This window comes from Microcaecilia unicolor, chromosome 2, assembly GCF_901765095.1.
Source record: "Microcaecilia unicolor chromosome 2, aMicUni1.1, whole genome shotgun sequence".
NCBI classification, from domain to species: domain Eukaryota; kingdom Metazoa; phylum Chordata; class Amphibia; order Gymnophiona; family Siphonopidae; genus Microcaecilia; species Microcaecilia unicolor.
In genome coordinates this window covers 383,814,125-383,832,794 of record NC_044032.1, presented here as the reverse complement: position 1 = coordinate 383,832,794, position 18,670 = coordinate 383,814,125, and the positions used below count along the sequence as shown (strand labels likewise).

The following is an 18,670-nucleotide window of genomic DNA, read 5'->3' as shown; positions in this document are numbered from 1 at the left end:
GCAGCGAGTTCTGACAGTCAGTTATGCAATCATGTGTTGCTTGCTCTTTATTTTGGTAAAAATTACCAAAGTTTGTTTCAATTATGCTGTTAAACAACAGATGACAAAATCTAGGGGTTCCCTGTTTTCTTAATCATGGTGTATATGTAATATAAATATTTTAGGTAAGAATTGTCTACCTCAATTAAAAAAAAATATTTCTTCATTCACAGTGTGCGTGTAAGTGCTAAAGGTTTGAGGACAAAAAATAACAAACCCCCATTCTCTGTATATCCAAAATTATTTTTATTAAGTAAAAATGTGTTTTGTGGCATGTATTGTCAATCTCACATATCGTCCATAATAAACAGAGTAGTATTTCAAATACATAATTATACAGGATGATAGCACCAAAGCTGTTTACTTAGATCAACCCAAGGCCTCTGTGAGTCTGTAAAGGGACAAAAGGCTCAATTCTGCAAAACTCTGGAGTCATGTAAGTGGCCAAACATTTTTTCTCAGGGAATGAAATGTAAAAACTCAGGTCAGGATTATTCCACCCTATCCTGTTTGATATTTCATGTGATGCGTACTTTTTCTAACACATCCTGAATTTTGCACAATAACAGATACAGAAGTTAGAGGGAAACAGAACAGGCATGGGGTCAGCATCATACAGCATAAATTTATGCGTCAATAGCCTTAATAGTGGGACATCCATCCATGCCAGTATATGCCACAGAAATCTGCAGCATTCTCCAATGTGTTAAATGAGAGAACCATAACACTGCCCTCGGTTAACTTTTTTTGTGTGTGTGTGGTAGCATAATGTGATAACAAATGAGGAAAACCCTCGATAGTTTCCAGGTTCCTTTGTTTTTCCTGCAAAGCACGATATGAAAAGAATGGTGAAACGAATACATCGTACAGCAGAACTGCAGGATCTGAGACACACTCACAACATCCAAACCCCCAACCAACCTGATTCATTCAGCCAATAGACTAACATGAAAGCAGTAGCCCACAAAGCACCAGATGAAATTAAGATAGAGAACCTAGTCAATCAAGTCTTAATTCCATGCAGAAACTGCAGGCTGTACAATTATATTGACACAAATTACCAAGACAGCAATGGATCTTTTTACACCAAAGACAATGAATGTGAATACATAACATGCATATAGAGTAGTTATAATTAGTACTGTGCCCATGAATATATGGCATGATTTTTATGGATACACACATATAATGCCAAATCAAGTGTCTGAGCTACTAAAAATGAACCTGAAAGCGGTGCATGTCTTGTAGAAAAGAGTGGAAAACCAGGACAGCAAGCACACTTGTAAGCTCTCTATAGCAAAAAAGGTTTTGATAAAAAAAAAAATTAAATGCTTAAATAACACAGAAAGCTCAAGTCAAATTTCTAAACTCACCCACAAATTGTTGGCTCGTCTATTCTGCTGTCAGTCAGGGTACAGGATGGAAATGAAAGCTGTGATGTTCCAAGCACCACAAGCTAGTATTTGTGGTCCACCAGCTCAGTAACAAGGGGCCCTTTTACTAAACCATGGCATGTGCTTTTTTTTTTTTATATCTGTGGGCCACGTGGCACTTAGCACACATAAATAATTCTGTTAGCATGTGCTAACCTTTAGTAAAAGGACCCCTGAATTACAGAAGGATGAGCTGAAACTTCTCCTTCAAACTGAAGTGTCTGAAAGGGGCTTTCATACTGAGCCAATATTTGTTTCCCAGTCTTTCAGTTCCAGCCAGCCCTATCATTTCAAAACACTACCAGGCATAGGTAGTGCTGTATAGACACATATCACAGGGAGGGTCCCTGCTCTATAGAGCTTACAATCTAGTCAAGACAAACATACATGATAAACAAGAGAATCTAGGAGTGGTGCTTAATTTCTGGGGAAATGGCCTGGAATACAGGTCCGTCATTTCTTTTCAGACTCCAGAGAAAATGGGGTGTTCTGCTCCTGTCCCTACCTTCCAGACAGTCTGCAGACAAGAGGAGGGAAGGGGAGTAAGCTTGCAGCAAAGTAGAGAACAGTCTTCTCTGCTCCCTAATCTATCCACCTGTCCTCAGTTCTACTTCCTTTTATCTACAAATTAAGCCCTGTCCAGGAGAATAATAAAGAAGCGATCACGATGTAAAAGCAACCTCAGAAAGGTGAATTTTAGCCTGGATGTGAAAATGCCCAGAATGGGAGTATGATGCACTGACTCAAGAAGTCTGTTCTAGGCAAACACTGCAGCACTTCCAACAGAGCAGATTCAGAGTTAGCAACAGAAAAGGAGGGTGCAGGTAAGAGTGACTTACCAAAAGAAGAGAATTCATAACGAAGGATATAGGGAGAGAAAAGAAAAGTGATGAGGAGCTGCAGAGCAAATTAAATTGTAGGCAAGAAACATATGTTTGAATTGTCTGTGGAAGCGGATTGGAAGCCAATGTAATAACTTGAGGAAAGGGGTTATTCAGTCATAAGTTCTGACCAGGCGTGGCTGAAAATGAATCTAGACTTGCCTGACCCAGTTTGCCAGACATTAAGAGGGTCTTTTACTAAAGCTTAGCTTGAGATATCTGCATGCAGCAGGGCCCAGAGGAATAAAATGGGCCCTACTGCAGATAACTAGAGCTAAGCTTTAGTAAAAGACCCCCTAAGATTATTGTGATTACTTGGACTTTGTACCTTTGGTTGGCTTGCCTGTTTTCAGGATAATTTTATGAGTGTTTTATTTGTAGAAATATGATTTTATAAAAGTGCCCTTCCAATATGTGGGTAAACTCATATGCTTACAATCTATATGTGCATAAGGGAAGGGGTTAATATTTACATGCACCCAGGCATGTAAATTCATTTGGGAAATTTGTGGATGCCAATCAGCAGGAGTAAATATATTTGCATACATTTTCTGGGGTCGTTTTCAAAGTGGAAGTCTGTGCATACTTTCATTTTGAAAGTTCATCAGTACCTACACAGGAAGATGTATGTGTATATTATTATTGGGTTCATGCAATTATAAAATTACTCCCTGAGGATTAGATGCTGTATAGTTGTCAAAGTTACAGTGACATCCAAGTAGAGGCAGTAGCAGAATTTCCAAATCCTTTAACTACATTAAAAAAAATAAAATAAAAGAAGAATAAGATAAAAAAGAGAACAACCTCCAAACAAAATACAAATACACTAAAAGGTGACTTCACTATTCTTCTTGGTTTGCTTTAGTTGTGTTTAGGTGCAAAATGAACAACCAGGAAGAGTAAATAAATGGAGAAAAAACAGTTAGAAACAAATTAGCATTATAAAGTGAATCTACTAGAAAAAGAGCACTGTGTTAAGCATTCAGAAAAAAAGAAAGGAAATGAAAAGGAGAAACGTATCAGTTGAAGGATAGAGAAAGATAATGGACTCTTCCATTGCCTGAAGAAGGAACTTCAGTAGTCTTGAAATCCATCATTTTTTAAGCACCCATTATTATCATTTCTATCCAACTATTCTCATTTATCTGTTTGTCTTTTCTTTTTTGTTTGTTTCTTTTCACTAATTTCATATAATGGACTTTGGAAATCCTGATGGATAGGTGCAGTGCATGTCAATGCATCACAGGCCAGTGTTAAGCACACTTGATGCCCATTATGTACGTTAACCTTTTGCCATAACTACCCTGATTACTAAACACCTGTTAATATAACTGCCTGAGACTTGTGGCATCAAAGAAAAGGTGCAGCGGTTTGCTGAAAAATATAGCAAAGTGTAGTTATACTACAGGAAAACCTAAGGGCATTTTCTATCCTGTGCACCACATGCTTCTGTATGTGTTGTAGTGAGGTAGCTCAGTTGTGTTAACGTGATGCATAGCTGTCCACCACGCAATGCTATTTTTCCTTTTTGTTTTCCACAGGATTATAAAAATACTAGAACTTTTTTTTTGTACAATTTATAAAAAGCCATTTAAAAAATAAACATATGCTACACCATCAAACTTCTGTTCCATCATGCAAGTTATTGTGAACTTTGACATCTAGATTGACCTGTTTGACCTTGACACCTTTAACCTTATATACCTCTTCACTTTTGTTCAGTATGTTGATGTTTCTTACAGTGCAGTAGTGTCTGTTAAAATTTTTCTCAAATCGGTCTACATTTTTCTTTGAAGCCTCCATCTTTGTGTTGAGAGGAAAATCCTCTATTACATCTTTGGCTGGCTTTTTCTTTTTCTGTCTCCTGCACTTCCTAGTTAGGAAGCAAATAGCCAGGAGCACCAGCAGAAGTAGCATCACGGCAGCAAAAGCACCACCTATGGAAGTTCCTGTCTGGGATGAGAAGGAAGGAGAAGCTGCCGCCTCCATCTCGAGGCTCAGTGATTTCATATTGGTGCCGTTCTTGATCAGATCACCTTCATTGTCATAGATCAGGGAGTCATCCAGGGTCAGTCTGCCGTTCTTGTCCACCAGGTCTCTACGTCTGCGTTTCAGCTTGTAGGCAAGTGAACGCTGAACTCGTGGGCCTGCAATAGTTTCTGGGCCAATAATGTAGATCACTTGAAGGTACCACTGATGTCCAGCTTCCACCTTCATAAAGAGAAATAAAATATGTTTACTGCTGTTAGCAAAGCAATACATCTGAAAGAAGGATTTCTTCCACTGTATATTCCAGGATTCTTTAGTGTAAGGCCCAAGGGGTCAGAGGAGGCTTCCATCAAATCCAATGGGCCCTTTTACTAAGGCGCACCAAAAAGTGGCCTGCACTGGTGTAGGAACGTGTTTTAGACATGCGCAGGTCCATTTTTCAGCGTGCCTGGAAAAAAGGCCCTTATTTGTGGCCAAAAATGGACGTGCAGCAAAATTAAAATGAGCACGAGTCCATTTTCGGCCTGAGACCTTCCGCCACCCATTGACTTTGTGGTAAGGTCTCACGCGCTAACCAGGCAGTAAATGGCCAGCATGTGTAACTTGCCAATTACCGCCGGGTAACCGCCCCGCAGTAGAAAATAGACACACGTCAAAAATGGAATTACCACCTGGGGCACACAGTAGCCGGGTGGTAGTTCCAATTTGACGTGCGTTGGACGTGCGTAGGCGCCTACGGGCCTTTGTAAAAGGGCCCCTAAGTGCAGCTCACTGATTCTTTCCTCCAGTGCACACTCTCCCTCCTATCTTCTCCACAGGCTGCTGCTGGCAGGGCCGCCGAGAGGGGGGGACAGGGGGGACAAAAGTCCCCGGGCCCGGGCCTCTGGAGGGGGCCCGGCGCCGCTGCAGTCCGGCCCGCCCTCCGTAGCTCCTGGAACTAACCTGAAGCGCCTTCACGTTCGCATCGCAGCAGCAGCAAGGCAGGCCACTCCTTCCTTCCGTGCCCCGCCCTCGCCTGATGTAACGTCTTCGAGGGCGGGGCACGGAAGGAAGGAGAGGTCCGCCCTGCTGCTTGCTGCGATGCGAATGTGAAGGCGCTTCAAGTTAGTTCGGAGGGCCCGGCGACTTCGGGTGGGGAGGGGCGCGATGCGACCTCGGGTGGAGGGGGGCCCGGCGACTTCGGGTGGGGGGGGCGGGGCATGACTCGACCTCAGGTGGGGGGGGGGGCCTGGGGGCGGTCTTTTCCCGGGCCCGGCTCTCGGCGGCCCTGGCTGCTGGCACCACCTCCAGAACAGCTTTTCTTTTTTCTTTTCAACTCTGCAGCTCTAGTGAATTTGAGATACATGGGAATAAATATTCCAAAGGTTTGCCTGTGTATAAATCTGGTTTTACATGCAGAACAGTTTACACTCAAGTCTGCACGCTGACAAGAACCACTGGATTCTATAAATGGTGCATACAAATTTGAGTGGGATTTACTGAATCTAATCCTATTTTTGTTGGGCATATGCATGCCTGGGGCATAGTTTAGATGGCGGTGCAAAGTTATAAAAATATGTGGGTACATACCCACATATTTACACCAACTTCAGAGCAGATGTAAATGTAAGTATCGGCATTTGCATGATGTTGGGACCAATTCTGGAAGCCTAGTTTATAGAAGTACAGAGGCACCCATGTTGCCTTTACAGAATAGGCTTAAAATAAAATCATCCCCATAATGTCCAAACTCCCATATTATTCTTGAGAGACACATACATTGCCTTTACAGTATATACAGTGGGGGAAATAAGTATTTGATCCCTTGCTGATTTTGTAAGTTTGCCCACTGACAAAGACATGAGCAGCCCATAATTGAAGGGTAGGTTATTGGTAACAGTGAGAGATAGCACATCACAAATTAAATCCGGAAAATCACATTGTGGAAAGTATATGAATTTATTTGCATTCTGCAGAGGGAAATAAGTATTTAATCCCTCTGGCAAACAAGACCTAATACTTGGTGGCAAAACCCTTGTTGGAAAGCACAGCGGTCAGACGTCTTCTGTAGTTGATGATGAGGTTTGCACACATGTCAGGAGGAATTTTGGTCCACTCCTCTTTGCAGATCATCTCTAAATCATTAAGAGTTCTGGGCTGTCGCTTGGCAACTCGCAGCTTCAGCTCCCTCCATAAGTTTTCAATGGGATTAAGGTCTGGTGACTGGCTAGGCCACTCCATGACCCTAATGTGCTTCTTCCTGAGCCACTCCTTTGTTGCCTTGGCTGTATGTTTTGGGTCATTGTCGTGCTGGAAGACCCAGCCACGACCCATTTTTAAGGCCCTGGCGGAGGGAAGGAGGTTGTCACTCAGAATTGTACGGTATATGGCCCCATCCATTCTCCCATTGATGCGGTGAAGTAGTCCTGTGCCCTTAGCAGAGAAACACCCCCAAAACATAACATTTCCACCTCCATGCTTGACAGTGGGGACGGTGTTCTTTGGGTCATAGGCAGCATTTCTCTTCCTCCAAACACGGCGAGTTGAGTTCATGCCAAAGAGCTCAATTTTTGTCTCATCTGACCACAGCACCTTCTCCCAATCACTCTCGGCATCATCCAGGTGTTCACTGGCAAACTTCAGACGGGCCGTCACATGTGCCTTCCGGAGCAGGGGGACCTTGCGGGCACTGCAGGATTGCAATCCGTTATGTCGTAATGTGTTACCAATGGTTTTCGTGGTGACAGTGGTCCCAGCTGCCTTGAGATCATTGACAAGTTCCCCCCTTGTAGTTGTAGGCTGATTTCTAACCTTCCTCATGATCAAGGATACCCCACGAGGTGAGATTTTGTGTGGAGCCCCAGATCTTTGTCGATTGACAGTCATTTTGTACTTCTTCCATTTTCTTACTATGGCACCAACAGTTGTCTCCTTCTCGCCCAGCGTCTTACTGATGGTTTTGTAGCCCATTCCAGCCTTGTGCAGGTGTATGATCTTGTCCCTGACATCCTTAGACAGCTCCTTGCTCTTGGCCATTTTGTAGAGGTTAGAGTCTGACTGATTCACTGAGTCTGTGGACAGGTGTCTTTCATACAGGTGACCATTGCCGACAGCTGTCTGTCATGCAGGTAACGAGTTGATTTGGAGCATCTACCTGGTCTGTAGGGGCCAGATCTCTTACTGGTTGGTGGGGGATCAAATACTTATTTCCCTCTGCAGAATGCAAATAAATTCATATACTTTCCACAATGTGATTTTCCGGATTTAATTTGTGATGTGCTATCTCTCACTGTTACCAATAACCTACCCTTCAATTATGGGCTGCTCATGTCTTTGTCAGTGGGCAAACTTACAAAATCAGCAAGGGATCAAATACTTATTTCCCCCACTGTAGCTAGTTTAGGGGCTCATTTTCAAAATGAAAAAACGTTCAAAAAGTGGAACAAAGCAGATGGATGTTTTTCTTGCAAAAATGTCCAAATTGCTATTTTCAAAACACATTTTTTAGACGTTTTTCTATGCAGTTTGTCTAAATCAAGGAGGCGTGTTGGGGACGAGATCTGGGCGTTCCCACAACTTGAAAGTTTTTCTGCCATAATGGAACAAAGCAAAAATGTACAGGGCTAAAAATGGAATGTTTTGGTCTGGACCTGCTTCAATCATGACTAACTCACAAAAAGGTGCTCTAAATGCCCACTGGAGGAACTAAGGCATGATCCCCCTTACTCCTCCAGTGGTCATTGACCCCCCCCCCCCCACAATAGATGTGAAAGAAACAGTACATACCAGCCTCTATGACAGCTTCAGATGTTATGGCCAGTCCTACCAGAGTTGCAAGCAGGTCCCTGGAGTGTCCTAGTGGTCAGTGCAATGCAATGTAGAGAAGGGAACCCAGGCCTATATCTCAATCTAAGTGTTATGGTATGAGCCCTCTAAAACCCACCAAAAACCTACTGTACCCACATATAGGTGACACCTACAGCCATAAGGGCTATTGTGGTGTACAGCTCGGTACAGTAGGTTTTTGGAGGAGTTTGGAGGACTCACTATACAATTTAAGGGCACAACCGTGAGATATGTACCGCCATGTTTATTTATTTCAAAGCTGGTGAAGATACATGTGTGGAATATACACTAATGTGCTTTTCTGCCCAGGCCCATGTTATAAAATTACCTCTTAGTGAGTGTAAAACCTTGCAAATGTTCAAATTCTAACCTTGTAAAGGGCATCCACTTTCATAGTAAATCCATCTACACCCGGCATAGCATCCATCATCTGGAAATCAGGAGACTCGGAGGCAAAATAGGCAGCAAATGGAACATCGTGGAAGTACTTATCTGTTACCTCTGGCTGGTTTCGGTCCTAGAAATCAAAGAAAGAAATGCCTACATAAAGCACACATGTTGTATTCCTGCTGGTGCTGTGAGTAACAGTGTGTGTATATTTGTGCGTGCATTTGGAAGGGAAGAAATAAGAGTGACAAGGAGATTCCTTATATATCTTACACTTCTCTTGACTCAACTGACCCCAAAACCCATGTCAAGGAACTTATATAGTACAAATCACTCTGGTCCCCCTTTATAAAAGAGAGGCTGATTTGCAATGAGTAAATGGAAAGCAGGGAGATCTCCTCTACATATTTTCCAAGGGGTGGACTTTCTTTGGTTCGTGATCAAGATTGCAGTGACCCAAGAAAACACAAAATCGCAATTCCTCCCCCTTATTAGAAACCTCTTTACAATACCTTTGGTTGTCTCCAAAATAGCTCTTGCAGAATTACATTGAGCTATAACAAACACTCTTTGTAGCAATTCATTTTGGCTACCCCTTTGCCATGAATCACAATACTATCTCTGTTCCTTAAAGTATGAGTTATACAGAGGTACAATCATTGTATGCACTGCTATATAAGATGATCCGTATCCAACAGCCTTACCCTCTAAGCTCGAGCACAGGGAGACTCAGGGACTTGCTCAGAGGCAGGTGATGATGTGTAGAGACAGGGAGTTGCAAAAAGAAATCTCCAGATTTGCAGCTCTGTGCTAGGGGCAGCCCAAGAGAATTTGCTACCTGAGTTGAGAGGCAAGATGATGCCACCCCCTCCCTAAGTCCAACATCTCTCCCTTCATATTCTCTCTGTCTCCCAACTCCTTCCCCCCGCCAGCCACGATTTGGCATCTCCCCCTTCCTTCTTCAATCCCCTTCCCTGTGTCTAGCTTCCTTTTTTGTTTTCCAAAAGTTGTTGTCGGCAGCGATTCCCATAGGCTGCCCTGCTGCAGCCTGCCTCTGAGGAAACAGAAAGTTATGTCAGAGAGGTGGGCTGCAGTAGAGAGAAGCTGGTGCCGATGGCAGGGCGGCATATGGGAATTGCTTCCGCTGCTCGAAGAAGAGGGTTAAGGAAGGAAGGGGGGAGAAGCCAGACTGTGGCTGGTGTAGGAGGTGGAAAGGAGCAATGCCACTCCATGAGGAGTGCTGCCTGTTAAATAGTTACTCTCAGTTATCTAAGCCATGGCACCCTTGTGTCTAAGGCTTCTTAAGGCAACAAGAACTATGAGCTGTCCGTTTAAGGCCCTCATTTAATGCCCAGATAGTAACATAGTAGATGACGGCAGAAAAAGACCTGCATGGTCCATCCAGTCTGCCCACAAGATAAATTCATATGTGTATACCTTACCTTGATTTGTACCTGTCTTTTTCAGGGCACAGACCGTATAAGTCTGCCCAGCAGGATTTCCCGCCTCCCAACCACCAGTCCTGCCTCCCATCACCGGCTCTGGCACAGACCGAATAAGTCTGCCCTCCACTATCCTCGCCTCCCAACCACCAACCCCTCTTCCCCCCACCTGCTCCGCCACCCAATTTTGGCTAAGCTTCTGAGGATCCATTCCTTCTGCACAGGATTCCTTTATGTATATCCCACGCATGTTTGAATTCCGCTACCATTTTCATCTCCACCACCTCCTGCGGGAGGGCATTCCAAGCATCCACCACCCTCTCTGTGAAAGAATACTTCCTGACATCTTTCCTGATTCTGCCCCCCTTCAATCTCATTTCATGTCCTCTTGTTCTACCGCCTACCCATCTCCGGAAAATATTTGTTTGCGGATTAATACCTTTCAAATACATCCTTGAGGAAACCATTTATAGTGAAATACATGAAAAGTGCAATTCAATGAGGAAAATGTAAAAGCCAAGACTCAATATCAAAGGTGTCCCCAAACAAATTAGATGACTCCAAAGGACATCTGACTCCAGTTGCAGTCTCTCTTCAAATCTTTTTGATACCGGAATTCCTGAGGAAGATTTTGAAATGGAACTCTATAGAGCCAGTGGTTGGAGAATTTCACTACCAATTATTTGGGCTTCAGATAAGTACTATTTCAGAGTGACTGTGACTTTTTTCTTAATTAGAGTGACTATTTTGTGCTTTGGAGTCACTTAATTTGTTTGGGGACACCATTTGATATTGAGTAATGAATGTACATTTTCTTCATTGAATTGCACTTTTCATATTTCACTATATATTGTTTACGCAAGGATGTATCTGGGCATCAAATGAGAGCCTTAAACGGATGGCTCATAGTTCTTGTTGCCTTAGGAATCCTTAGACACGAGGGTGCCATGGCTTAGATAACTGAGAGAAACCATTTTCACATATTTAATTTCATAATTTAATTGATCTGAGAAGTCAGATTTGTTTTGGAAGTGAAGTGTTAAATCCTTTACTGTTTTTTGACACTTGGGATTTTTTCTTTTTGTTGAATGTATATACAGAGCAGTGAGAAATGCTGCTATACAGAGAGCTTTGATATTCAGTCCGCCTCCATATAGCTATCTGAATAAGTTTAGGCCAGCCTTCGGACTGAATATCTCACCATGTTTTGTTTTAGTCAAATTACAACTAAAAGCCCCTTTTCGAGGAGACAGCATTTTATACAAGAACACACACATACACACACACACATACATATACAGGTATATGTGTATATCTAAATCTATATACACACAGCTATAGGCATATATAATATATATGACTGATAGAAATAACATTTTAACTTGAAAAGCTCCCTCATTCCATACTGTTGATAGATCAGGAATTACGCAAATGAAATTACACAAATGAATAAATGACACACCAAAAGGAGAAACCTGTGTTTCAGGTGCTTGTTGGGCTGAATGCAGCCATACTGAGGGCCTTCATTGTAAATTGTCCCAGTGGGGTCAAAGAAAGGCACGTGACCATCTTTGCCAGTGCACAGATAGACTTTCTCCAGTTGCAGCCTGTAGGCAGAGTTCAGATTCTGGTCTGGATTCCAAAGCACTCGCCCGTACAAGGTCTGACCTGCAAAGATTACACAGCAAAGTTTAAGTTGGGAGACAGAAAGAGAAGAAATCCATACCCTGAGTACTCGCAGACTACAGATTAGATTTTCAAAGTTGCCTGTAGCTAGGTAAGTTAGAAATATATAGGTTAGTTAGATGCCTAAGGAATTCATCAAATGTGCTAGGTGCCTACAGTTGATTAAGAGGCCTGCTAAAATATATTTTATGTGTTAGCTATCTACATATACATTATATTAGGCATGCCAACATAGACCAGGTATTTCTGTGTTTAGTGCCACCTTTTCACAGGTAAGGTTGTTTCTCTTTACGTCTTGGGAGTCAGTGCTGCTTTGGTACAGTAATGTTCTTGTGTTGGCCTTACTGAGATGACTGTAAAACTTTAATTTAATTTTAGTTTGTCATAACATCAGACAGGGTTTATGAAATAATCATCAAATGCACATACATGTGTCAATTTCCACAGGCAGGGCAGGGCTAGGTGGGGGCCCCGCAGTACTGGTTTGTACAGGGTCCCATAGTTGCTAAGACTGGCCCTGGTTATTTGTAACCGAGGGGGTGGGGTTGTTGCGGGTGGGGGGGGGGGGGGGAGGCATTTGTGCGGGGATGCACTTCGTGTTCTCTTTTCAACCTTAATAAAAAAAAAGATTTTAAAATAAATAAAAAGTGTGTTCTCGTTATGTGTACTTTTACATGCATACTCCCTAGAGCAGGGCTTCTCAACCCAGTCCTTGGGGCACATCCAACCAGTCAGGTTTTCAAAATATCCACAATGAATATGCATGAGATAGATTTGCATGCACTATCTTCATTCTATGCCAATCCAACTCATGCATATTCATATTAAAAAAAATGTTTTAAACAATATTTCTACACAATACTCAAAAAAGAGATTGACAAAGAATCATCACAAAGCCCCTGCAATATTACTGATGCCTTTTAACTTGGTCTACAAACATTCATCAAAGGAATCTCTGGTGCACTTGGCTTCCTTATAGCAAAGAATGCTTTATTATCTTCATTGTCATCTGCATTAGTAGTAGTGCTAATTCATTACTTGTATCTTTATTTTTGTTATCATTGTCATGCGGTTCAATTACAGAGAAGGTTTTGACAAAGCTGAAATCATTGTCTGTTGTTGTCCTAACTATTTCTCATCTGATGGCAAACTGAATATGTTCAAGAACTGATGTCATATGTATAGAAACTCTTCAGTCTTAAGGCCAGACAAGCAGACTATCAATCCAGTGGACTGTCACGCCAGTAAAATTTTCCATGGGATGCCCAGAAATCTGTTGTGATAGAGAAATATGTCTGTTCATCAAGAATTGCAACCAGCTTCAGCTTCATCTCCGATTCAAGGTTACCGAACTCATCACTGTTCTGTTTGGCTGGAGACTAGAAATCAGTTCAACAAGCATAGGCAACTCTACTGTTCTCATAGGCTGTATTCCATGAACACTAAAATTTAAGATGAGATGATTCCACTGTTTGTGTGACAAGGTTTGCAACTGCAAAATCCTGTTCCAGGATTTGGTTTACTGAGGAATCATCATTTAGGTCTCTCTGCCACTTTTAACTGCAAGCATCAGAAGTAACTAGGTAAAAGTAGTTAAAAATTGGTAAAATTATTTGGTAAAAGTAACATATATAGTAAATGATGGCAGATAAAGACCTGCCCAACAAGATACTCCTAGCAACAGGCCACAGAATCTATGACAAGACAGTGGTAAGCCTTGGTTCTTTCATTAATACTTGACGACTGTGGGCCAATTTTAGCAGGCAATGGAAAAGGTGCCAATACTCAGCACCACTGAGTATCCCCTAAAAAAGGCCAGGATGTAGCTGAGGTGACAGCACAGGGCCATGTTCCCCAACCTTCCTTCTCCTGTGCTACCATACTCAGGAAAAAACAAGACATTTTAGGGAGAAAATGCAAAGCTTAAGATGACCATCAAGAAGCCCTGGAAAGTCAGAGTTGGTAAAACAGTGCTCACGTAGTCAGGGCCGCTGAGAGACTAGGCTGGGCCTGGGGCAAGGCTGTCCCGCCACCGCCCCCCCCTCCGCCGCTGCCACCCCGTCACTCCTCACACCTCTGCCGCCCCCCCCCCCCCCGTCGCTCCCCCCGCTGCTGCAGTCCCTGGTCTCACCTGCCTGTCTCCACAGCTCCGGGCCCCCTGCATTCAAAGCGGCAGTCGCAGATCGCCTCTCTTCTGGTCTTCCCTCCCTGTGTCCTGCCCTCGTCCGATGTAACTTCCGGTTTCCGAGAGGGCGGGACACAGGGAGGGAAGGCCCTAAGGGAGGCGATCTGTGACTGCTGCTTCGAATGCAGGGGGCCTGGAGCCATGGAGGCAGGCAGGTGAGACCGGGGACTGCAGTGCCGGTGGCCTGACTCCGGTGCTGGGCCCCCCTTGGAGGCCCGGGCATGGGGAATTTTGCCCCCTCCACCCCCCCTCTCGGCGGCCCTACATGTAGTTACCCAGCTAGAAAAGGAAGAAGCACAGAAGTTGATAGCAGTTCTGACACGGTAGCTACCAGAATAGCTGGAGCTCTTGGGGTAATCTTATCCCCTGGTGGTTAGTGTGTTTTAAACGCCAGATGCAGTGGGGTTTTCTATACCTGATGCACTGAGTATTCGGGTCCACAGACCAGCTTATCGGGCTACTAATGATACGGATGGCTATCCAGACAAGTTAGAACAGCTTTAAGTCTGATCTAACATGCCTGGATAATTAACCAGGTACCAGCGCTAAAAACTCCAATTCTGGGAATTTTTGAGGTGGTTATAAATGCCAGAGAGGTGAGCACATCTGCCCTCTGATTTACTTCTCAAAATGCCAAGTCCAAATGACCTCAGAGCCTCGGAGCAGACAAATACACATATACTTTTCTGGCTGTCCAAACCTTGCTCTTCACAGTTGGCCATGTTGTGGCTGTACATTTGTAAGTAGTGATTAAAAAAAAACAAACCGACCACTGTTCTGTCCCCTGACAGCCTTACACTAGTTTATAGTTTGGCCCTAAAATGTATTTAATCCTTTACTGTTCTCACTTCTAAGGATTTTTATTGCTGCAGTCACTCACTGCAAAGATATATCAGCAAGAGTGCAATGTAGTCTCACATGTAATGCAGTCACTCCTTCTTGTCTGTAAAGTCTGTTACTAGTGGTCTATTCTCCTTCAAAGACCTCCTCCCTTTCTCAGCCAAGCTTGGCTCTTTTGTCTACCTGCTATCATTTTCTGGTCATTCATACTATCTCTTTCCTGAGAGGTCAGCTGGGTATGACCTTTCCCTCCAATCAAGGAAAAATTTCCTGTACTTCTTCACATGTAAAAGTAACAAAACGTTTACTTATGTTATATTTACTTAGTTACTATACAACACTGATTATTTTATGAAAATTTCACTCATCTTATAATCCCTCTTCAGAAGATGTTGGCTAATGCGTGGGTCACTATCTTGACTGATACTGAGAGAGAGGTTGGCGAGATGGGTCAGGCTGAATGACAGGGGGTTTCCTTAAAATAGCTTCAGCAAAGCATGTCAGCAGAGAGTTTCCCCAAGCCGACACTTTCTGAAGAGGAATTCAGAAGGAATTATAAGATGAGTGAAATTTTCTTAAAATAGATACTATGAGAGTCATAAGAGTTGAATTTTTATAAGAACCGATGAAGAAGTTAGTGTGTAAAGCTCATAGGTTGAGTTGAATACTGTGTGCGACACTATTGAGGTTCATTTGGGAAACAAACTGGTATCTTTAGTTCTATACCAGGTGAAGAAAGTGATTTATTACTTTATAAAGTACACACGCATCACAACTCTGCCATTGCTCTGACTAAACTGCTCCCTACGGAATGCCTCCATGTCAAAGTAACCATGCTGTTGTAGTTGTGCACGTGTATGCACTCATATAATTTTATAAAAGCTTTACACATGGAAACTGCTTTATAATATTACTCCCATAAAATCCAGTACAGGTGGACAACTGCTTATCTGATCCTCTAGGCCATTAATTCATCATACATTGTAGACTAACAATAGCTTGTATTTACATGGGATACTCAACTCTTAACCTTTTATAATTTAGTACTTTGGAAACATGCAGGCAGCCGCGTGAGGGGTGGGATATCTGTTACCAATTCTAAAATCAGACCTGCATGAAAACTTTCAGAGGAGTGACTAACAGAATGCACCGTTCAGCTACATTCAGGTAAACTGGGGCCCAGCGACACAGGGAGTCGGTGGGAGAGGAAGATTTAAACTCTGCACTCCCAGAGATTTTCCTCATTTTACATCATGGCACTCTGACCACCTCTCCCAATGCCCTTCCATCTCCTCTCCTCTCCTTTGAGGACCACATAAAAGCACACCTTTTGAGAATGCTCCTTTGTAATCCATTTCAGCCAGGGACATTTCAGTCTTGGTGGGGTCCAGCAGGAACACCTTCTCGTTGTTGCAGAGGTGGAACTCTGTGTTCAGAGAGTACACAACTGGAACTGGGCGGTTTGTCTGCTGGAATGCAATCGGGACCAAAAACCTACAGCAGAGGGAGGAGAAAAGTCTTGGATATGAGTGGCTTTTCTTCATTTCAGTTCTTAGCAACTACTTTACAGGGGCCACCAGCAAAGATACAATTTGGTGGCATCAGCAGCGGTGGTGGTGGGAGTGGCGTAGCCACAGGTGGGCCTGGGTGGGCTCAGGCCCACCCAACAGTAGCATACGTTTAGCAGTAGCTGTTGGAGATCCCAACTCCATCAGCTGAAGACTTCCCCCTGATGGTAACAGAAACGCTGCTCTCCACGATACTGGCACCTGTGCATGCCTGCTGCAGACTGTCAAGGTGGAGAGAAGCATTTTCCCGCCAGCTGAGATATTTGTTTGGTGTGGTGGGGTGGGGGAGAACACTTGGTGCCCACCCATTTCTTGCCTAGGCCCACCGAAAATCTGCTGTCTGGCTACGCCCCTGAGGAGAACTGAGAGGAAAAGCTCGGCCCTCCCTTCTGGGTATGCCCCTGATTTCTATACTAACTGTCTCTATAGCTTTCTACTCTTCCTCCCTTCCAGTGCAGAGACTGTGGTAGTATCCAGCCAACGGGAAGCTGCTGTAGTCACAAGGAGGAGGGTCTGAGCTGCAAGTGTTGTTGGAGAGATAGAGCTCTGCATGGGGCCTTGGAGAAAATCAGCAGAACTAAGTACGAGTGTCTTGACCTGGGATGTTGAGAAAAGAAAGGAATATAAGAGTCGTGAGAAAGAGCTGGTAGCAAATACAAGAACTGTACAGGACGGTGGGCTGAGCTGGTAGGATTGGAATAGCACTGACACAATGAGCAGCAGGAGAGAGAGAGAGAGAGAGACTGACTTCTCAGTAGTGCTTTTTTCTAGATAATAGAGATGTGGGTCTGCCAAGTGTGCCCAGTGATTAGACAGGGAGTTGTATGTTTTGTGGATAGGTTTTGCTAAGTCTCTTCATTTTGCTCATCCTTAGTTAATCTAGAGGGGCATAACTGAACGAAAACGTCTATCTCCATGGGCGTTTATCTCAGAGAACGGGTTCGTGAAGGGGCGGACCGAACTGTATTTTCGAAAAAAATAGAAGTCCATGTTTTATTCGACAATTTGTGAGCTGGGCGTTTTTGTTTTTCAGCGATAATGGAAAATGAAAGCGCCCAGCTCAAAAACGAATAAATCCAAGGCATTTGTTCATGGGAGGGGCCAGGATTCGTACTGCACTGTCCCCCCTCACATGCCAGGGCATCAACCGGGCACCCTAGGGGGCACTTTTACAAAAACAAAAAAAAAGTAAAACAGCTCCCAGGTGCATAGCACCCTTCCCTTGGGTGTTGAGCCCCCCAAATCTCCCTCAAAACCTACCGCCCACAAGTCTACACCATTACTATAGCCCTAAGGGGTGAAGGGGGGCACCTACATGTGGGTACAGTGGGTTTGGGGGGTTGGACGATTAATAAGCATTAAGCAGCACAATTGTAACAGGTAGGGGAGGGATGGGCCTGGGTCCACCTGCCTGAAGTCCACTGCACCCCCTAATAACTGCTCCAGTGACCTACATACTGCTGCCAGGGAGGTGGGTATGACATTTGAGGGTGAAAATAAACAGTTGTGAAACGGCATATTTTGTGGTGGGAGGGGGTTTGTGACCACTGGGGGAGTCAGGGGAGGTCATCCCCAATTCCCTCCAGTGGTTATCTGGTCATTCAGGGCACTTTTTGGGGCTTTATTCGTGGAAAAACAGGGTCCAGGAAAAGTGCCCTAAATTCTCGCTAAAAACGCATATTTTTTTTCCATTATTGGCGAAAGGCGCCCATCTCTGATCGGCTGATAACCACACCCCAGTTCCGCCTTCACCACGCCCCCGTCAACTTTGTACGCTTCCGCGATGGAGTGCAGTTAAAAACGTCCAAGTTCGGCTTTCGATTATACCGCGTTATTCGTTTTTGGGAGATAAACGCCTATCTCCCGATTTAGGTCGCAATATAGGCGTTTTTGTCTTTCGATTATAAGCTGGCTAGCTTCCTATGGATGCTTTTCTTGGTTTCTTCCTAATAGTGGTCTAAGTCTTTGAGTTGTGATATGGTTGCATGTAATGTTCTATATTATTGTTCATTGAATTATTTTATACTACAGCTTAGATTATTTAAAATATTTCCAGTGCTTCTCTTTTTAATTATTTTCTGAATGTTAGTCAATGCAGTGAACTAAGATCACATTGAGGGGCATAATCGAACGCGAACGCCCATCTCCATGGGCGTCTATGTCCGAGAACGGGTACGTGAAGGGGTGGGACAGACCGTATTTTCGAAAAAAATGGCCGCCCATCTTTTTCTCGATAATACGGTTTGTGCTCGGCAAATACATCGGATTTGTGTGGATTTGAGCTGGGCTGTTTCGTTTTTCAGCGATAATGGAAACCGAAGGCGCCCAGCTCAAAAACGAACAAATCCAAGGCATCTGGTTGTGGGAGGGGCCAGGATTCGTAGTGCACTGGTCC

General features: G+C 43.8%; 1 protein-coding gene across 1 annotated transcript in view; it reads right to left on the bottom strand.

Annotated features, from left to right (window-relative positions):
- Positions 1–271: 271 nt before the first annotated feature.
- The window catches only part of FRAS1 (Fraser extracellular matrix complex subunit 1), a 689,426-nt gene continuing 671,027 nt past the window's right edge, over positions 272–18,670 (bottom strand). Inside the window, 4 exon segments of the mRNA XM_030190549.1 lie at positions 272–4,564; positions 8,538–8,684; positions 11,459–11,664; positions 16,035–16,201. Of these exon segments, the coding sequence (XP_030046409.1) occupies positions 3,971–4,564; positions 8,538–8,684; positions 11,459–11,664; positions 16,035–16,201 (1,114 nt within the window). The 3' untranslated portion in view covers positions 272–3,970.